General features: G+C 38.0%; 2 protein-coding genes across 2 annotated transcripts in view; one reads left to right on the top strand and one right to left on the bottom strand.

Annotated features, from left to right (window-relative positions):
- The window catches only part of LOC117932986, a 90,951-nt gene that overhangs the window by 14,827 nt on the left and 54,253 nt on the right, over nucleotides 1-21,871 (bottom strand). The window contains 2 exon segments of the mRNA XM_034854327.1: nucleotides 8,752-8,817; nucleotides 17,536-17,592. Of these exon segments, the coding sequence (XP_034710218.1) occupies nucleotides 8,752-8,817; nucleotides 17,536-17,592 (123 nt within the window).
- LOC117932985 lies at nucleotides 3,523-4,275 on the top strand. Its single transcript, XM_034854326.1, has 2 exons — nucleotides 3,523-3,735; nucleotides 3,915-4,275. Exons 1-2 carry the CDS (start codon nucleotides 3,705-3,707, stop codon nucleotides 4,253-4,255), a joined length of 372 nt encoding a protein of 123 aa, XP_034710217.1. The 5' UTR covers nucleotides 3,523-3,704; the 3' UTR covers nucleotides 4,256-4,275.

Genomic DNA, 21,871 nt, shown 5'->3' with positions numbered 1-21,871 from the left:
AAACAGTTACTTTCACCAATTCCACACTCAATCCTAAACTTTTTTTCTACTGGAAATCCTACTCTGAAAATTACAATTTCAAAATTGAATCAGTTCAATTTCATGACATAGCCCCAATCAGCCAAAATATTCTTGAAAAGCAAAAGGACAATGAACTACATATTAGGCAGCTCATTTCCACCAACTGATGATCCTTGGCCTGAGACCTGGGATGCAGAAAATTCAATGGGTGATGTTCTGGCTATTGCACTCTATTCAGCCTGAAATCAGTAAGACCTATCTCATACTAACATTCACAAAAGACATCCGGGAGGATGTCACTCATATGTGTTCTAAGAAGACGGTTGCTAGAATTGGATCCATGAAACAAGGTACCAAGTCTATCACAGAATATTTCAATATTCAAAAAAGGACTTTGGCTAGAATTGAATCTTTATCAAGATGTGGAAATGGGGTGCACAAAAGATACAAAGAAGTCAAAGGATATGATGGGGAAAGAGGGACCTTCTTCTCTCTATGAGAGAGGTATTTGCTTATGTTTGAGGGGAAGAAGGCTGAAAGAGACTAATGCTTTGTAGACCTGAGAATCCAACCTCCTAAAGCTTTGCATTGGCAACCTCAAAATTTGCTTCATCTAATAGAAGGAAACCTAGAGACAAGGATGACCTTGGCAGCCTCAACAAACATCTATACTCAAGGAATCTCTAGAAACTTTCCTGAACAAAAATGATGTGGAGAGATTGAAGAAGCGGTGATTCAGTTGGAAAATCCAAACTCAACCACAATTCCTATTCCATAGCCCAAGCCAAATAGGTAATATTTACACTTTAAATACCTCCAAAGCAAGTTGTTCCCACACTAACTGGTAATTGACACGGCTGAAATTGAGTGGTTAAAGAAGATACTTGCACAGGAGTTTGAAATAAAAAAATTGGAGGACCTCAGATATTTCCTTGCAATTCAAGTCTCGATCAAGGGAAGTTTGTCACAAAGAAAGTATGTCTGAAACCCCTTGAAAGATGTAGGAATGTTGAGATGCAAGCTAGGAGATGCACCAATAGATGTAAAGGACAAAATTGGAGCATCAACAGAACATACTGCAGTTAATAAACTAGTTGGTAATTCAATTGGCACATACTAAACCTAATATTGCATTTAGTGTTGTAGTTAGTTCATGCATGCTCCAAATGATGAACACATGAATGTGGTGGTAAAGATCTTGAGATATTAAAAAAGGACTCAAAAGTGTCTTCACTAAAAATAGTCATCTAGAGGTTGAAGCCTACTATGATGCAGATTAAGCAGATTCTATAAATAATAATAGATCTACTCTCAGGTATTGTACCTTTGTTGGAGGAAATTTGGTGACTTACAGAAGAAAAAAAACAAGTTGTGTTTAGATCAGTGTTGAAACAAAGTTCAGGTCTATGACATAAGGAATTTGTGAACTAATGTGGCTAATGTCTCTAATTAAGGAACTCAAAGTAGGTAGTGTTGGGTCTATGAGGCTGTATTGTGACAATAAAGCAACTAATAACATAGCACACAACCAGGTTCAGCATGATAGAACAAAACATACTGAGATAAATCAACATTTCATCAATAAAATGCTAGATAATGGCCTATTTGTATACCATTTGTCTCAATGAAAGAACAATTTAAAGGCTTTCTAAAACAATTATTTCAATCCATGATCACCAAGATGGGAATGATGGACATATTTGAACCAGCTTAAGAGAGTGTTGAGGATATTATGTTGATTCTGTTGTTAACAGTGGTTGGTTGAAAACTAAAGGAATTAGAGGATGATGAAGGTATTGGTTGAGAGGAAGACTTTCCTGATCAGGTTGGAAGGTGAGCAAGGAGGCGAATGGTGCTCGATAACAGAGAGAAGTAGAGGCTCTGTTTTCGCATTAGGTTTTGAAAGGGAAGCTGTTGGGTGGTTGGTTGATTACTTGACGAAAGCTTTAACTTTGAAGAGTCATATGGGGTTCAACAAAAAATTCAGAGGAAAAAGCAGGGTGCATCTGATGGAAGTTGGCTTCAACAACCATGGAAGGTTTATTAGGATCTCGGAGTTTATTACCAACAGAAAGCCTTCCGTTCTGATCATTCCTGAGGGTGACAAGGGCAGAGGTTGGGAGAATATAAAAAATGCGTTATTGTCTCTGTTGATGGCCCCTTATCCGAATGTAATAGAAAAGGGAAGGAATATAAGAGGGGAAAGCTGGCCTCACAAGTACGAAGGATCGATGCACAGATCATTTGCGAAGGTAGTCAGTGATGAAGGACCAAGAGGAGGTGGTCTAGTTCCAATTGGGAGATGGGCGCGAGCTGTGGTGTGTGAAAGCAAGTTTGACAGGGAGAATTGGGCTGAGGTTGGAAGATCAGTGGCGAGAAGCTTAGGGAAGAAAGGCGTTGTAACGGTAGTACCCATTTCAGATAGAAATGGTGTATTCTTTGTTGAAACAATCGAGGAAGCCATATTTCTCCATGATTTGAGGATGATAAAGGTTGGGGAAAGGAACTTCATTCAGTTGCGAAGATGGTCGCCGAAGGAGAACGCGGAAATAGACGGGAAGTTTAGAGAAGGCTGGATCGAATTAAGGGGCTGCCATTTCACCTATGGTCGGAGGTACACCTGAAGAAGATTGTGGAGCAATGGGGACAGTAAATGAAATCGATTGGCGCATGCTGAAGCTGTTCGATCTCAGAAGGGCGAGGTTAAAGATCGCAATGAGGGATAGGGCAATCCTTCCAGCTCTGATAGAAGTGTCTGATGGGGATTGGGTGTTTACAGTCGTCGTCGTAGTGGTCGGAGATGAAGAAAGAAGGAGAGGTGGCGAAAAAGGTGAGTCGACTCGGGTGGCTGTCGCTTCTCACTCGGGGACAGGTGGAGGAAGACGAGGGGAGAGTGGAAGATCAATGGCGGAAGAGAGATATCGTGTCGGGGAAGACAGCAGACAAAGGAAGGAGGGAGAAAAGGGTAAGGCTATGCTTACCTCAGCCGGCAAATGTGACAAGGGCTACCAACTCCCGTCTCAGTCTTGTTTGAAAACAGATGGGATGGACAGGATCGAAGTAGCAGGAGAAAAGTGGGCCGGAGAAGACGAAGATATCAACGATGTGGGCTGTCGGGCCTGTGAGAGGAGGCCCAGTCGCTGGCAAGGCCTGGGCTAAAAGTTGATACAACGGGCTGCAAGCTTAAAGGCCCAATGGGTTGGGCCTAAGCCCAGAAGGGTCCACTCCATTTGAGTCTGGGGCTTCGTTACGCAAGGAAGAAGACTCGTCTTCTGCAAACGAGAAGGGGAAATCAGACCCCGGACTCCTCGAGGTCCAGTCGAGCAGGATAGCGAAGAAGAAGGCGATGCAAGGTTCAAGGAAGCTGTGGGCAACCTTCTTTCCCCCAAGCTCAGAGCACCGACGGGGAATACGGTGCAGCAGCGAGCCCATTTCGCGCGGAAAACCAAGGTGGATAGCGAAGAGGACTTAAGGCAGAAGATTCAGGTGCCGAATCTCAGGCGAAAAGAGATTTAAGTACAAGCTCTCTTTTTTCTCCTCGATTTCCAAGGATTCATAAGAAGAATTTAGGGGAAAGGGCTTCGGAGCCGAGAAAGGAAGAGATTTCGAACAAAGCTTCATCTGACGAAGATATGGAAGGATTTTTGGGCTGAGTGGGGTCTGTTCCTCGTGGCTCAGCAGCCATGGTTATGCCTTCTTCGCCAGAAACCAGAGGTAAAGGGCCTAACTTGTTGGGAATTGTGGTTCGATGGTTGTGGAGTCTCTGGAGGTAACTCCTTCACTTTTTCAGTCTTCCCAGCAACTTATTCCCTCTTCTAGTGGCTTCACTAATTTCCTCTTGAACCCTTCCGTCCCCATTCTGAGTCCTTCTACCCCCATGCTTCCCGTTTCAGTTTCTCAATCTTTGGCTCCTACGGAAAACCGAGTAAATTCCAAATCTTTTTTCAAAAGAGTCAACGATGCTTTCAAAGGTCAAAATCCTGTTGATATCCCTATTTCAGAAATGGAGGTGACCCAGCCTGCTTGTCCCAACCAGATGTGTGAGAGCGTCAACCCTCTCTCAGTTTCCAGTCAGGCTGCAGTTAATCTGGGAGCCATTGCGGGCTCTCCTCCGAGCGAGTTCCAAATAGAAGGACTATCCCCTAGGAAAATGGCAAAAGTACGTGAGGTTTTAAAGTCTCTGGATATCAAGGTATATTCCAGGAGGAAGAGCAGATGCTCTACAGGATTGTGAGACCAACTGGATTTGGTCCGGGATCAAGGTCAGAGATTTTATATGAAGATAGTCAGTTGGAATACCAGGGTTTGGGTTCTAAGAAAAAGAGAAGGGTGGTTAAGGATTTTTTGAGATCAGAAAAGCCGGATGTAGTGATGATTCAGGAATCTAAAAAGGAGGAGTGTGACAGAAGGTTTGTGGGTAGTGTTTGGTCAGCCAGAAATAAAGATTGGGCAGCCCTTTCGGCAAGTGGGGCTTCGGGTGGGATTTTGGTCATATGGGACTCTAAAAAGTTGCGTAGGGAGGAGGTAGTGTTAGGCTCATTTTCGGTCTCAATCAAGTTCGCGTTGGATGGATGCGAATCTTTGTGGTTATCTGCAGTTTATGGCCCAAACAACTCAGCTCTAAGGAAGGATTTTTGGGTGGAGCTTTCAGACATTGTTGGGCTCTCTCATCCGCGTTGGTGTGTGGGCAGTGACTTTAATGTTATAAGGAGAAGTTCAGAAAAATTGGGTGGTTCTAGATTAACCCCAAGAATGAAGGATTTTGATGACTTCATAAGAGATTGCGAATTGATAGATTCACCTTTAAGGAGCGCATCATATACTTGGTCAAACATGCAAGAGAATCCAGTATGCAAGAGATTAGATCGCTTCTTGTACTCAAATGAGTGGGAACAAGTATTTCCTCAAAGTCTTCAAGGAGTACTGCCAAGGTGGACTTCGGATCATTGGCCGATTGTTTTGGAAACCAATCCATTCAAGTGGGGACCAACGCCTTTCAGGTTTGAGAATATGTGGTTGCAACATTCTAGTTTTAAGGAGAATTTTGGAAGATGGTGGAGAGAGTTTCAAGGAAATGGGTGGGAAGGACACAAGTTCATGAGAAAATTACAGTTCGTTAAAGCCAAATTGAAAGAGTGGAATAAGACTTCTTTTGGAGAGCTAAGTAAAAAGAAAAAAGATATATTATCTGTTTTAGCTAACTTTGATTCCTTGGAGCAAGAAGGGGGACTATCCCATGAACTTTTAGTCCAAAGAGCTTTAAGAAAAGGGGAGCTAGAGGAGTTGATTTTGAGAGAAGAAATACATTGGAGACAAAAAGCTAGGGTGAAATGGGTAAAAGAAGGGGATTGCAACTCAAAATTTTTTCATAAGGTGGCCAATGGCAGGCGAAATAGGAAATTTATCAAGGAGTTGGAGAATGAAAGTGGTCTAATGTTGAATAATCCAGAGAGTATAAAAGAGGAGATCCTAAGGTATTTCGAAAAGCTTTACGCGAGTCCTTCTGGAGAATCGTGGAGAGTGGAAGGCTTAGATTGGTCCCCTATTTCTGGTGAGAATGCGTCTAGATTGGAATCCCCCTTTACTGAAAAAGAGATTTATAAGGCCATTTTTCAGATGGATAGGGATAAGGCTCCTGGGCCGGATGGCTTTACCATTGCAGTGTTTCAAGACTGTTGGGAAGTGATAAAGGAGGATATAGTGAGAGTGTTTGCAGAATTCTATAGGAGTGGAATTATCAATCAGAGCACCAACGCTTCCTTTATAGTTTTGTTACCCAAAAAAAGCATGTCAAGGAGAATCTCAGACTTTAGACCCATTAGCTTGATCACTAGTCTTTACAAGATAATAGCCAAAGTGTTAGCAGGGCGACTAAGAGGGGTACTTCACAAGACTATTCATTCCACTCAAGGAGCCTTCGTGCAAGGGAGACAAATTTTGGATGCAGTTCTCATAGCCAATGAGATAGTGGATGAGAAAAGAAGAACAGGGGAGGAAGGAGTTGTATTCAAAATTGACTTTGAAAAGGCCTATAACCATGTGAGTTGGGATTTTTTGGATCATGTGTTGGAGATGAAAGGGTTTAGTCTTAGATGGAGGAAATGGATGAGAGGTTGCTTATCCTCGGTTTCTTATGTAGTCCTAGTGAACGGTAATGCGAAAGGGTGGGTTAAGGCATCTAGAGGTTTAAGACAAGGCGACCCTTTATCACCTTTTTTGTTCACTATAGTGGCAGATGTATTGAGTAGGATGTTATTGAAAGCTGAGGAGAGAAACGTCTTGGAAGGATTCAGGGTGGGTAGGAACAGAACAAGGGTATCCCATTTACAATTTGCAGATGATACCATTTTCTTCTCCAGTACTCGAGAAGAGGATATGATGACGCTTAAGAATGTTCTGCTAGTGTTTGGATATATTTCCGGTTTGAAAGTTAATCTCGACAAAAGCAACATCTATGGCATTAATATTGAACAGAATCACCTTTCTAGGCTGGCCGAGATGCTTGACTGCAAGGCTTCTCGGTGGCCTATACTTTACCTAGGTCTTCCTCTAGGAGGGAATCCTAAGGCGAGTGGCTTTTGGGATCCTGTGATTGAGAGGATATCAAGGAGATTAGATGGATGGCAGAAGGCGTATTTATCTTTTGGAGGTAGGATAACTCTCATTCAATCTTGTCTAACCCATATGCCTTGTTACTTTCTCTCCCTTTTTAAGATTCCCGCCTCTGTGGCAGCAAAAATTGAGAGAATGCAAAGAGAATTTCTTTGGTCAGGCGTAGGGGAAGGCAAAAGAGACCATTTGGTTAATTGGGACGTTGTGTGCAAACCGAAGTCAAGAGGGGGTTTGGGTTTCGGAAAGATTTCTATGAGGAATGTCGCTCTTTTAGGGAAGTGGTTGTGGAGATATCCTAGGGAGGGTTCTGCTCTGTGGCATCAGGTTATCTTAAGCATTTATGGTTCTCACTCCAATGGCTGGGATGTCAACAATATTGTTAGATGGTCTCATCGTTGTCCTTGGAAGGCCATTGCACTAGTCTTCCAAGAGTTTTCCAAATTTACTCGGTTTGTGGTAGGGGACGGGGATAGAATTCGGTTCTGGGATGACTTGTGGTGGGGGGATCAACCTTTGGGAATACAATATCCAAGATTACTTAGCGTAGTCACGGATAAAAATGTTCCTATTTCATCAATTCTCGGATATTCCCGTCCTTTCTCTTGGAATTTCAATTTTCGCCGAAATCTTACTGATCTTGAGATAGAAGATTTAGAAAGCCTTATGCGGTCTCTTGATCGTCTACACATATCTCCTTCGGTTCCAGATAAGAGATCATGGTCCTTATCTCCTTCAGGTCTTTTCACAGTCAAATCTTTCTTTCTGGCCTTATCCCAATATTCTGAGTCGCCTCCAGTGTTCCCTACTAAGTTTGTCTGGAATTCTCAAGTCCCTTTCAAAGTCAAGTCCTTTGTCTGGTTGGTAGCGCACAAGAAGGTTAATACTAATGACTTGCTACAATTGAGGAGACCCCACAAAGCACTTAGTCCCGACATATGTAAGTTGTGCATGAAGCATGGAGAAACAGTAGATCACCTTTTCCTCCATTGCTCTTTGACCAAGGGGTTGTGGCACAGATTATTTCAGTTAGCAAAGATGGATTGGGTTTCCCCAAGGAGCATATCTGACATGTTTTTTTACTAATTTTAATGGTTTCAGATCTTCTAAGAGAGGGGTTGTTTTATGGCAAGACGCATGCATCGCGTTAATGTGGGTGGTGTGGCGGGAAAGGAATGCAAGGATTTTTGAGGATAAAGCAAGTAATTCAGGGTATCTTTGGGATTCTATTCGTTTTTTGGCTTCTCTATGGGCTTTTTGTTCTAAGGTTTTTAAGGGGATACCTCTTAACGTGTTACAACTTGATTGGTTAGCGGTGTGTAAATAGGCCGTTAGTCTTTTTCTCGTTGTATTTCTTATATTTGATTACTTGTAGTCTTGTTTTTCTTTGGTGGGAGGATTTCTCATCCTTCTAATTGTATCTTCTTTTTATCAATATATTCCGTTATCGTTTCCTATCAAAAAAAATATTATGTTGATTCTGTTGAGAATATTATGCTAATTCCTGCTGCAAATGAGAACTAATCAAAGATATTTTCGTGTTGTATTCCAGGAAATCAAAATGGAATTAGTATAGGCTAGATGTTTTTCCTTGTTTAGCTCTACTTAGTCAAACTATTCCTTATTATTTAAAGCATTGTACTCATTCAAAAAAGTTAGAAAGAATTTTTCCAAAGCTTTCTTCAATATGTTTGCTTGAATTCAATTAAACTAAAAAAATGACAGTATTGTTTTTTAAAAGCAATAAAAAAGGAAAATGATAAATATTAAGAATTGATTTTTAAATAATAAAATGATTTATTTAATTTAAAATTGATTTTTATATAAAATTATTTAAATTTTAAATATCCATAATTTAGTCATTACACATGTTCACGGCAATGTAATAATCAGGTTTTGTCAAACACTTAACTGTTGCTTCTGAAACCATTATTTACCAAATGTTCAATTGTTTTTCATCACAGTTGATTTTTCATTTACCATAGCTAAAAGTGAATTCCTAAAAGTTGCAGCAATACCAAACTGAGCATAGCTACTAATTGTATACAACAAAAAACAGAAAACTTGATGACAACTCAACTTCCATTATTAGCTGAAAGAAATATCCATCAACAATGATACCTGGGACTTGAATGAACAAAGATAATCCTGGATTGTTTTTAAATTGCTTATTAGCTTATCCTTGTCCTGTAAAAGGCAAGAAAGGAAGTTACATTCTGGTTACATACATGTAAGTAATTGCGCAATAAAGGAAAATGACATGTAATCAACAATGGAACAGACAAAATATGCTTGACTAAATATCCAACTCAGACATAAAGGAATATCGCATATAATCAACAACACAGTCAAATGAAATAAAAGGGATTGAAATAATCATCATAAGCATTCAAAGGTAAAAGAAAACATCTCTGATGAGAAACAATTGTGTACAGATCTAGCATACACACAAAATTTGGAATGCAGGATCTAATGACCACAGGAAATCTTGTTATGAAAACACAATTGTCTAAAATACAAAAAACTGCAATAAAATTGTCTAAATTATTGAGAACTCCCAAAATTAACAAAAAATTTCTCATTAAGCCACAGTTTGTTTCCATGTGAAGAAAGTTTATAGAGAATTGATAAAATAGCTAACTATATTTGTTTTCTCTCTCTTCAATCTGAAATAAGAAATTCGTTGAAATGATAATGTCTGATTGGTGCTTGATTTTGTTCACATTCATCACAGCTTTAGCATTAAGTTTGACCAATTAATCAAGAATAATTGAGCTTGTTGAGACTAAAATTGAGTAATTAATATTGTTCTATTGTAGGTTAATAGGTGTATAAGGCAGCCTTGCACCTATCTTGACAATGTTCATCACAAGAGATAATTCACGTTTTTCAGATCTTAAGTCTTTAGTTACAAACTTAAAAAACAACCACAAGCAACACTATAGGGACCTGTTTCATGTAGCTGTAGCTTACAGTTGAGTGTTTCTTTGAAGAAGATCTATGTAAATGAGAGGTTCACATTTAAAATGTTAAAAATTTTGAAATTTGGAATACATACTAAGTATTCTTAAACGTCTAAAACTCAGCTTCACTGAAAGGAACTCTTGGGCTCCAATCTCATTTATTTTAGAGTACTTTCAGGTGTGAGGAAACATGGTGTAATTGACTTTAACAATCACAAAGAGCTTTTAGGTAATTAAAAACTGCATCAACCTTGGACTTATAATACAATTATACCCTTTTATTATAGAATCTATTGGATCCTAATATTTTACAAAAGAGTACTCTTAACATTTTTTCAAAGTTGTGTGAGGGAACAACTATATTATCCCCTGTTATTGTAGAATCACTTACAACTTCATTATCTCACCCGATGATTCTTATGCACACAAAAACTCAAAATAAAAAATGATATATTCAACATATAACAAAGTTCACATGCACATAACTCTGACCCTGCATCTAATTTTGGGAAGTTGCTGCTTCCAACACCACATGTCTATGTCAAAACATTGCACCTGAGCACATGTTCAAAAACACACCCTTTTACCCTCTCAACTAATGTTATGAAATGGAACCAAACAGGCTGACAAACTGGGTTAGATCAGCATTGACCATTTTCCTGCTTTTAATTGAACCAATAAGCAAAATGTGGGGTAAAAACCAGTTTAGAGGGAAAAAATTTAAAAACAAAAGTAATAATAATAAATTACAAAAAAAAAAAAAAAAAAAAAAAAAAAAGAACAGGAAAGAAAAAACAGGCATACTGATTGAGCAGGAAATTTAAACAAGAGCATTTTGAATTTCATTATGAATGTGAAAAAATAAAATAAACTTTCAATTGTGAAATGAGGAAGATAATGTGTTTGCAGAACTTTATATAATTTCCAATCATAGCAGCTATATTTTGATTTGCGTGCTGCCGTGCTGGAAAACATTTCAAACCATATTTCAATAGGGGGAGAAAGCAACGCCCGCCCACCCCCACCAACACAACACAAGACCTACCACCACACACAAAAACTGGAAAAAAAGAAAAGGAGTGAAAAAAACCAAATGCCAAAAGCTTCCAAAGCCCAAATCAAGTAATAAAATTAGTCCTAGTTAAATATCTAGCAGCAGCATACACCATAATAAGAAATTTCATCTGTGCTTCATTATTTGCTTAAATAAAGGTAAAATGATTTGCTTTAAAGTAGGAGGCCTGGGACAGATGTGTAATGCCTATAGGGAGTTAGGAATCAGGCTCATTGAGTGAAAGCTTATTTCTAACAAACTTTGGTAGAGATTGTTTTCCCTAAAAGGTATCCTTTCATTGGCTACTAGAGATTTTTTTTTTTTTTTTTTTGGATAGGTAAATGAGAAAATATATTAAAAAGCACTAGCAAAAAGGCACAATAAAGTACATATCGAAGTATACAACACACACCAAAAGGCTAGCAAGAGAGAAAAGGAAAAACCAACCACCCTAAAACCAACCAAACCACAACATCCTAAAACAACTGGACTCTCCTTAGCAGGAAACAACAATGTTAAAAGCACAACCCACACCCAAAAAACCCCTAAAGCCTAGCAAGAAATAGAGAACGCATCGGAGACCTTCTAAAGCATAAAAACTGGAACCCAATTGGAATCAAAGAAATTGACCTCAAAAAGAAGAAGATTAGACCCCCAAAGCCCCTCCCCCTTACCTTGACCAACAGAAAAGAACAATCGTAATTGCCTGGGCATTCAAGTTTTAGGATCTCCCTCTCCAAATGAGTAGCCAAAAATGATTTCTTCTTTCCACCTACGACCTTAACCCCACAACCTTTTCTTGACTCTATTTTCCTGAGAAGGGAGTTAATTTCCTTTTCAAATCCCACCACAGGCAAGCCCAAAAAGTTGTTGAAAGTAACTAACTTGTTGAGGAGGCTAATAGAACCGAGCTTCTCCTCCTCTTAAACCTTACCAGTTTGCAAAGCTTTGCTAGCCTCCAATTCCACTTCCCTAACTGCCAAATCCTTACCTAAGGAATCCTTTGCTGCACTCCTTGTGAAGAACACCAACCTCCCAACTTAAGGCATCAAATTTAGCAGTTGGAGGCTCAACCTCGGAGACCCCAAGAAGGCCTCACTATAGCATCACACTTTGCACCGAGGAAAGGAGACCTAGTCGAAGGAGGAAGAGTGGGGGAAGATGTTGGAAAACAAAATCTTTTTAATATTTCTTTGAAAAATTAGTACAAATATATATATATATAACTTTCAAACTTGTACATTAAATGGAAATAGAATAAGACGATTGACCTATTCCTAAAACTCTTCCTACAAATCCTCTAAATTACAACTTCCCTAATTTATATAGTTAACTAATTTAAATATACAGAAGATATGAACAAATTTAGGAATAAATCAAGTCAACTCCATGAAATTAAGAATAATTATTGGATTCCAACACTCCCACTCAAGCTAGTTCAAAGATATCTTTTATTCCCAACTTGCTAACCATAGAGTTGTATGTAGGATTCTAAACACCCTTTGTGAAGACATTAGCTAGTTGTAGTTTGGATGCAACAATTAAATTAAGAAAATAAAAAATCGAAAAATAAATATCCATATCATATTAACAAAAAATATGCACATGAGAGTATTTTTTATTTCTTTATTTTTATTTAGTAAAATTTTCATGTCAAAATAAAATATTTATTTCTTTTATAAAAAAAAACCAATGAGAGTTATGAGACAAGAACAGAAAAAAATGCAAAAAAGTGAAGAAAAGACAAAAATACCAAGGTCCTAGCAAAGGTACGTCCATTTTTCCTCCTCATCTTTGTCTTCTTCACTTCTTCACATCACAACGGAGGCTAGGGCAAAATTTGGGGTGTCTTCGGGTTGAAAACAACTAGAAAAGGGGGTTGGAATGAGATCTTCAACCGTATCGCCGTTAGAAAACCCTCACCGCTGACGACTTTTCCGGCAACTCTTTTTGGCAACGTCCTTTTCCAACACCGACCATACCATCAGGTGTGCAAGGAGAAGATTTTCAAGTTTTGTCAAAGCACCGGAGGGAGAATCTCAGTCACACGCCGACCACGCGAGTTTCTTCTCCAACGGCCTGAACCTCACGCGCCGGCGAGCGAGCGCGGGTGGAGCACTTTCCGGCAACGCGCTTCCACCTCCAGCCTCACCTGACGCCGTCTAGCCACTCTCCATCTGTGTTTGTGCCATTCGAGCCCTGCAAGTGCATTTTTTGGGGTTTTTGTCTCCGCCGGCCCTCTAAATAGCCTTTCCGACGACCTCCGGTGACTTCCTCTCCACCCCGAGCCCTACACATGTCTTAGGAAGTGTTCTTCTACCCTTCCATTAGTGCCACATTTGATTTTCTTTACTATTTTGTCTCTCATAGCCGCGGATCCTCGGTTTTTCTTCTTTCAGCCGCGATCTAAAGCCGTATTAGGGCTCTCTTCGATCCAAACATATTTCGTTCTCCAGATAAGTAGATATGGCTACTAAAAGTTCCACTTTTTCCTCTGTTATATCTGAATCTCCTATGATTACTTCGGAGAAATTGGTTGGCAGTGAAAATTATTTGTCCTGGTCTGTCTCTGTGGAGCATTGGTTTATAGGTCAAGGTTATGAGGATCACCTTGTTACGTAGGAGGCAGATATCCTTGAGGTTGACAGAGTACAATGGAGGAAGATAGATGGACAGTTATGTAGTGTGCTATGGTAATCAGTTGAATATAAGATTCTGTTTCATCTTCGGGCCTACAAAACATGCTTTAAATTTTGGAATCAGGCGAAAAGGCTATACACGAATGATATCCAACGTCTTTATAAGGTGGCTTCTTCTATTGTCAATGTCAAACAACAAGACATGGATTTATCTACTTATATTGGCCAGATTGCCTCTCTTAAGGAGGAATTCTTGACCATGATGCCTCTTACTACTGATGTTGGGGATCAACGAATACAGATTGACAAGTTCTTCATGGTTCTGACGCTTATTGGCCTCCATCCAGATCTTGAGACAGTTCGCAATCAGATTCTTGGCAGTTCCTTCGTTCCATCCTTGGATGATGTGTTTGCTCGCCTCCTTCGTATCTCCTCCACTCAGACTTTGCCATTTGATAACACTTCAGATTCTTCTAGATGAGTTTCTCAAACTAACTCTCGAGGAGGACGCAGTGGTAACCGAGGTAGAAGCCAACGTCCTCATTGCACCTATTGCAATAAGCTTGGCCACACTCGTGATCGGTGTTATCAGTTACATGGGCGGCCTCCCCTCACTGCCCACGTGGCCCAGTCATCTGATCCTCAACCGCCTCAGCCTCCGAGCTCCTCCACATCTCAGGGTATTTCCCTCACTGACAGTGAGTATGATGACTATCTCCGCTATCAGGCCACCAAGTCAGCTTCTGTTACTTATGTTGCCTAGACTGGTAATGCTTCTGCTTGTCTTACCCACACATCTTCTCTTGGACCTTGGATTCTAGATTCTGGCGCTTTTGATCACATAACTGGTAATAAGGATTTCTTCTCTTCTATTACTACTACCTCTGCCTTACCTACTGTTACCTTACCTAATGGTTCTCAAACTGTGACTAAAGGCATTTGTTTGGCACATCCTCTCCCTTCTCTACATCTCACTTCTGTCCTTTATACTCCTGAGTGTTCCTTTAATCTTATCTCCATCAGCAAAATCACTTGTACTCTTAACTGCTCTATTATTTTTTCTGATATATTTGTGACCTTGCAGAACCGGAGTATGGGGAAGACGATTGGCATAGGACGTGAGTCTCAAGGCCTCTATCACCTTACCTCGCCTTCAACTCCTGCAGTTTGCATTTCCACTGATGCTCCTCTCCTCATCCACAGTTGCCTGGGCCATCCTAGTCTATCCAAGTTCTAGAAAATGGTCCCTCGTTTTTCATCTTTGTCATCGCTTGCGTGTGAGTCCTGTCAGCTTGGGAAACATACTCGTGTTTCGTTCCCAAAGCGTTTGAATAATTGGGCAAAGTCTCCTTTTAAACTTGTCCACATTGATGTTTGGGGGGTCCTTGTCGGACCACGTCTACTTTAAGATTTCAGTATTTTGTCACTTTCATTGATGACTATTCTCGATGTACTTGGTTATTTTTAATGAAAAATTGAGCTGAGTTATTGTCTATTTTCCAGAAATTTTATGCTGAAATCAAAACCCAGAAATCCAAACCCAGTTCAATATTTCTATTCGTGTGTAACACAGTGACAATACCAACGAATATTTTTCTACACCATTTACTTCATTTATGTCCCAACATGGGATCCTTCATCAGTCTTCTTATGCTCATACTCCTCAACAAAATGGGGTAGCTGAACGTAAGAATCGACATCTTGTTGAGACAGCTCGTACTCTCCTTCTCCATAGTAATGTTCCTTTTCGTTTTTGGGGGGACACTGTTCTTACAGTATGTTATTTGATTAATTGTATGCCCTCATTTGTATTACACGATCAGATTCCTCATTCCCTTCTTTTCCCTGACCAACCACTTTATTTCCTTCCTCCTCGTGTTTTTAGTTGTATTTGCTTTGTTCATATTCTCACTCTTGCATAGGACAAACTTTCTGCCAAAGCCACAAAATGCATCTTATTGGGATACTCCAGACTTCAAAAGGGTTATTGTTGTTATTACTATGAGACTTATCGCTACTTTCTCTCCGCTGATGTCACCTTCTTTGAGGACTCAACATTCTTCTCCACCTCTGAGTCTCTTCCTGTTTCTGAAGTCCTACCCCTTCCCATTATCTCCCCACCTGATGCAATGCCTTCTCGCCCACTTCAAGTTTATCATCGCCGTCATCGTGTCGCTGTTCCTCCTTCTTTGGCCGAGGTACCTGTTGACTCACTTCCTATCCCTTCGGCTTCTCCTGCCTCGGCTCTACCTCCTTCTGCTGACTTACCCATTGCTCTTCGAAAAGGTAATCGATCAACTCGCAATCCTCATCCCATTTACAATTTTTTGAGTTACCATCAATTATCTTCACCCTATTCTGCATTTATTTCTGTTATATCTTATGTTTTTCTTCCCAGGAACACCCCTGAGGCTCTTTCCCATCCAGGCTGGCGACAGGCAATGGTAGATGAAATGGTTGCTTTACACTCCAATGGCACTTGGGATCTTGTTGTTTTACCCTCTGGTAAATCTACAGTTGGTTGTCGTTGGGTCTACACAGTTAAGGTTGGCCCTGATGGTCAGGTTGATCGCTTTAAGGCCCGCTTAATTGCTAAAGGTTATACTCAGGTTTATGGTTCTGATTATGGTGACACTTTCTCTCCTGTTGCCAAGATAGCTTTTGTTCGTCTCTTGCTCTCCATGGCTGCTATGCGTTCTTAGCCTCTTTATCAGTTAGATATTAAAAATGCTTTCCTTCATGGGGATCTTGCTGAGGAAGTTTATATGGAGCAACCACCTGGTTTTGTTGCTCAGGGGGAGTCTGGTTTAGTGTGCAGGTTACGCCGTTCTCTATTTGCTTGAAACAATCTCCTCGAGCATGGTTTAGCCGTTTTAGTTCTGTTGTTCAGGAGTTTGGCATGTTTCGCAGTACAGCAAACCATTCCGTTTTCTATCATCATAACTCTTCGGGGCAATGTATTTATCTGGTAGTTTATGTGGACGACATCGTCATCACAGGTAATGATCAAAATGGTATTCAGAAATTAAAGCAACACCTTTTCACCCACTTTCAGACTAAAGACTTGGGGAAACTCAAGTATTTCTTACGGATTGAGATAGCCCAATCTAGTTCCGGTGTGGTTCTTTCCCAAAGGAAGTATGTTTTAGACATCTTGGAAGAAACCAATACATTAGACTGTAAACTGGTAAACACTCCTATGGATCCAAATGTCAAACTTATACCAGGACAGGGGGAGCCTTTAGGAGATCCTGAGAGATATCGGCGACTTGTAGGTAAACTGAACTACCTCACCATTAGTCGTCCAGACATTTCTTTTCCTCTAAGTGCTGTTAGTCAATTCCTACAGTCACCATGTGATAGCCATTGAGATGTTATAATCCGCATTCTTCCATATATCAAAAGCACACCAGGCCAAGGTGTGTTGTACAAGAACAGAGGTCATACCCAGGTTGTTGGTTACACAGATACAGATTGGGCTAGCTCACCCACAGATAGACGTTCCACTTCCGGGTATTGTGTTTTTATTGGAGGTAACCTAATATCCTGGAAGAGTATGTAGTGGCTAGATCTAGTGCTGAAGCCAAGTATCGAGCTATGGCTCTAGCAACATGTGAACTCATATAGCTGAAACATCTTCTTCGGGAGTTGAAATTTGGAAAGGATGAACAGATGAAGCTCATCTATGACAACCAAGCCACTTTGCATATGGCATCCAATCCAGTCTTCCATGAAAGGACTAAACACATTGAAGTTGACTGTCACTTCATTAGAGAGAAGATCACATCAAGATGTGTAGCGACTAGTTTTGTCAATTCAAATGATTAACTAGCAGATATTTTTACTAAATCTCTCAGAGGTCCTAGAATTAAATACATTTGTAACAAGCTTGATGTATATAACATATATGCTTCAGCTTGAGGGGGAGTGTTAGATAGTGTATAGTTATTTCAGTTATTTACTTTTCTTTTTTTTCTCTTATTGTATTGTGGGTCCCACTAGCATGTATATATATACCCAAGTCCAATGTGTATTATTAATAGTTTTCAATAACAAAAATTAGTGATTCTCCCTTTTCTCTCTTTTCACACTTCTTATTAGGGAGCTTTTGTGTATGCCCAAGTACAAGTTTGTTTTTCCTTTTCTTTTTGAAAAGGAAATACCTTCCTTGCACACTTGTTTCCATATTATTTTATTTGTTAAAGAAAAATATTCATTGCAACCATTAGAACTTGATGATTCTGAATACCTGGAGCAAGCATTTATCACTGAATGTACGAGTTGAAATCCACTCCTCTAGCAATGCCTGCGCAAGACAGAAGCAACTCAATAAAATGTTTCAAGATTGAAAAGCACAAAAAGATATCAACGAAAGAATAGTATATTCCTAATAAAAAGAAACTATTTTAGCCTAGGTGCATTAAGAATATTGTGATTTTATATATAATTATGATTTTGTCCCAAAACCTTAAGCCTCAAGGATTGTTTTCGCTCATTTTCATTCCCTTGCATTAGCTTTATTCTTCAAAAGAATAGAGGCAAGCAATATTGTCAACCATGGAGAAAGGCGTATATGGAATACTTTATCCTCTATTTTTCTTGTGCAAGTGAATAGAGAAGAAATAATTTTCTATAGAACAAAAAAGACAGATTTATAGATATGGACAACCCATTATTATTTGTTCCTAAATAAACTGTCATGCCCCAAAACCCACTCCAAGGGCATGACGATCATTTCACACCTCAAACCCGAAGGATCAAAGTGAAAACGACACAAACATTCATTTTGTAACTAGATGGTTTCCAATTACCAAATTCCTATTTAGAGTAGTAAAATAAATAAATTCTATAATCCTCAATTCTCAACTTTAAAAACTAACACATCAACCAAAGTGTTATTGTTCAAATAACTCCAAACTCAAATAATTCAAATGGGAATTAAATTTTAACATATAAACAATGTCCAAAATAAAGTTTGAACCAAAATCCTAATAAAGAAAAATTCCCTAGCCTAGCCATCACTCCTCGCCCAATCTGAGAGTACCTGAAAAATTATCAACAAAGGAACATGAGCTTAAAGCCCAGTAAGGAACATCAATACAATTTCATGAATCAAATAGTTTCAATCATACTTATAAATAGGAGATATGGGGTACAATCATTTCCATAAAAACATTTGAGTTCAAATATGCTAATACATTTTAAACTGTTTAACTAAATATATTCATATATATCAAAACCATTTCATATCCAATCCAAATCAAATACATTTTAAATATTTTTGCTTTGGTTATCATATAACAAATGGTGCCTAATTAAGTGAAACTTTACAAATGAGTAACTAGTTTCAAATTTGTTTCATTTAAGGTGAACAAACCCAAAGGTCAATAATTATAATCCATTGACTAGGGTCATAAGGTCAACTATTATAACCTGTTGACTAAGGTCATACAATATCAACTATCATAACCCATCGATTAAGGCTGGATATGTCAACAATTATAACCCGTTGATTAGGTCCATAAAAATGTCAACAATTATAACCCGTTGACTAGGGCCATATAGTATTAGCTATTATAACTTGTTGACTATGGCCGAAAATTTCAACAATTATAACCTGTTGACTAAGGCCATAGAAACTAGAATCAAACACTTTATTTTATTAATTCAAACTCACAAAACAAAATTTCATATCTCCACAATTATGATTTTTTTTCATAAACAAAGAAAATGATCAAACATATTTCCCATGCAACATAGATATTAAAATAATATTTTTACACATTTCAAAATACAATATAAAAAGAAAATTATTTTCTTGCACAAAATCTGCATTAATTTCTCTTACCTTAAAGAAGCACTCAGAAACCTTAGAAAATTAATCCCGAAGAATCCACTCTTCACCAAACATTACATGAAAAAAAAAAAAAAAAAAATCTATTACTATTAACTATTTATCTAAAATTATAGGTTCGAAAATCCTAATAATTTCCTATGTTATGTCACCTATATTATTTTTAACTTCTTAATCAATAAAAATTTAATTCGTGAGTTTCTAAATTCTTATAAAGTTGGTTTCTTTCCAAGATTTATTCTTAATATTATATTAATTTATTATTATTATTATTTTTAAACTAAATCTCTCAAAAATATGTTTTTCTATTTATTGCATTAAACTATTATTATTACTAATATTTCATTTATTAGCTTAAAACTAAATATTATTATTTTTATTAATTTTCATATTCAATGCATAACCAACCCATTACCCTTCTAACTTCACATTCTCTTACCTTTTGATTATTATTAATACTACTTTCCTCCATAATCAGTACACAATTTGGCTTTTGTTTAATATTAATACTATTTACTTCCTTTCCTAGGTCAACGTGCAGGCCTTTCCTTGGCCTTTTTTTTTTTTATTTATTTTTTTTCAACATACCTAATCCTTCCTACCTACACACATCTTTCATCTGTTTTTTTTTTTTTTTTTTTTCTCTTATCTCAAAAGTCCAAACTCTTAACCTCCATATTCACAAGTTTTATGTATTTTTCACATCCAAAACTATATAATTTTTTTGTTTTTAATCTAGATCTATTCATTTGAGTAATCAAAATTTGTCAATCTCCATTAAACGAACCCTAATCAAAATTAAGATCCTCCAACAAATTTTTAAAATATTCACTATTTAACGAATAAAAAAATATTAATCTAAAGGTTAAAATCTTACCTGGAAAACTGATATTTAACCCTAAACCTCTAATTCTTCAGTCCTACGCTACCCTACATTCCTCGATCTTTCTAATCTCCATGTAAAAGGGTTTTCTAAATGAAAAAGATAGAGAAAATCTAATTTATACCTAGGGCTTTTAAAAGCGAAAAGACTTTTCTACCCTTTATTAAATTAATTTAATTATTTTAATTAATTTAATTCTTTTAAATTATAATTTTACCCCTAAATTGGGTTTGGGGTATTACATAAGCTATCTCTATCAATCATTTATGAAGAAAATCAAATTTTCTCCTTTTAAATATGCAACACTATTTGTGCCTCTCTCTACCCAAGTCTCCATAACCATGTGTCTCAAAATATATCTCCATTTAAGTGCACCAATCTCCTGAACCCCAATTCCCAATATTCCTCCACATGATCTATATTACTAAACCAGAATTGCCTCTACAACTTGTCCAATCAATCTGCAAAAGGAACTGGAGTGGTGAAGACTAATAAAACATAAATGATAGGCTAGAGACCTGTTTTTTGTAATGATAGTCATTTCCCTCATTTTATAAATTCTATTTATCCCAAAACACTATCCTCTAATATAATATTTCAACAAAAGTCCAGCACCCACTCAGCCTTGAGAAATAAACCTAGTAACAAACCTAGATAACATAAGGAGAACCTCATACACACCCCAGAGGTGAATTTGCAAAAGAATGAAATGCCTAACCCCAAGAATCAAACTCATCCTCCCTAAGCCATAGGACTCAACTTGTCACCACCACCCCCATCCATTAATGCACCAAAAAAAAAACAGTAAATATCCACAAGGAATCCCACCTTCCTTTACCAAATAAAAATAATAATAATGATTAAAGAGATCTATTAACTAAAATGAAGAATCCAACCATGAAACTAAGTTTATTGGATTCAAATGTAAGTATCTAGGGGTCAGATTCTTTTAACTCTAAAATTTAGGATGCAAGAAATTGGCTAAAAAGGATCCAAAACTTAAATATGGATACAAAGACATACAATAAACTTCAAGCAAGGTCAAAGATAGGTTTAAAGGGTCAAAGGACATGGAAGAGGATCATAATGAAATGGAGGATTTTTTTTTTAGGAAACGACAAAGGAATATATTGATAAAAAGGATGTACAAGAGAAGGATAAGGAATCCTCCCACCAAAGAAAAACAAACTACAAGGAATCAAATACAAGAAAATACAAAGTAAAAACAAGCAAACTCTCTAAGTTAGGCCAAACCAGTGGGATTACACACCCCTAACCAATCAAGTTGTAACACGTTAAGGGGAATCCCCTTAAAAACCTTAGAACAAAAAGCCTAAAGAGAAGCAAGGAAATGAATAGAATCCCAAAGGTTTTCTAAATTCCTTGCTTTATCCTAAAAAATCCTTGCATTTCTTTCCCGCCACACCACCCAAATTAAAGCAATGCACGTAGCTTGCCATAAAACAATCCCTCTCTTAGAAGATCCAAAACCGTTAAAATTGGTAGATAGCATGTCAAAGATGCTCCTTGGGGGAACCCAATCCATCTTTGCTAACTGAAATAATCTGTGCCACAACCCTGTCGTCAAAGAGCAATGGAGAAAAAGATGATCTATTGTTTCTCCATATTTCATGCACAACTTACAAATATCAAGACTAAGTGCTTTGTAGGGTCTTCTCAACTATAGCAAGTCGTTAGTATTTACCTTCTTGTGTACCACTAACTAGATAAAGGACTTGACTTTGAAAGGGACTTGAGAATTCCAGGCAAACTTAGTAGGGAAAACTGGAGGCAAATCAGAAAATTGGGATAAGGCAAAAAAGAAAGATTTGACTGTAAAAAGTCTTG

The sequence above is a fragment of the Vitis riparia genome, chromosome 16 (assembly GCF_004353265.1).
Source record: "Vitis riparia cultivar Riparia Gloire de Montpellier isolate 1030 chromosome 16, EGFV_Vit.rip_1.0, whole genome shotgun sequence".
NCBI lineage: Eukaryota > Viridiplantae > Streptophyta > Magnoliopsida > Vitales > Vitaceae > Vitis > Vitis riparia.
This window is presented reverse-complemented; position numbering and strand designations above follow the sequence as displayed.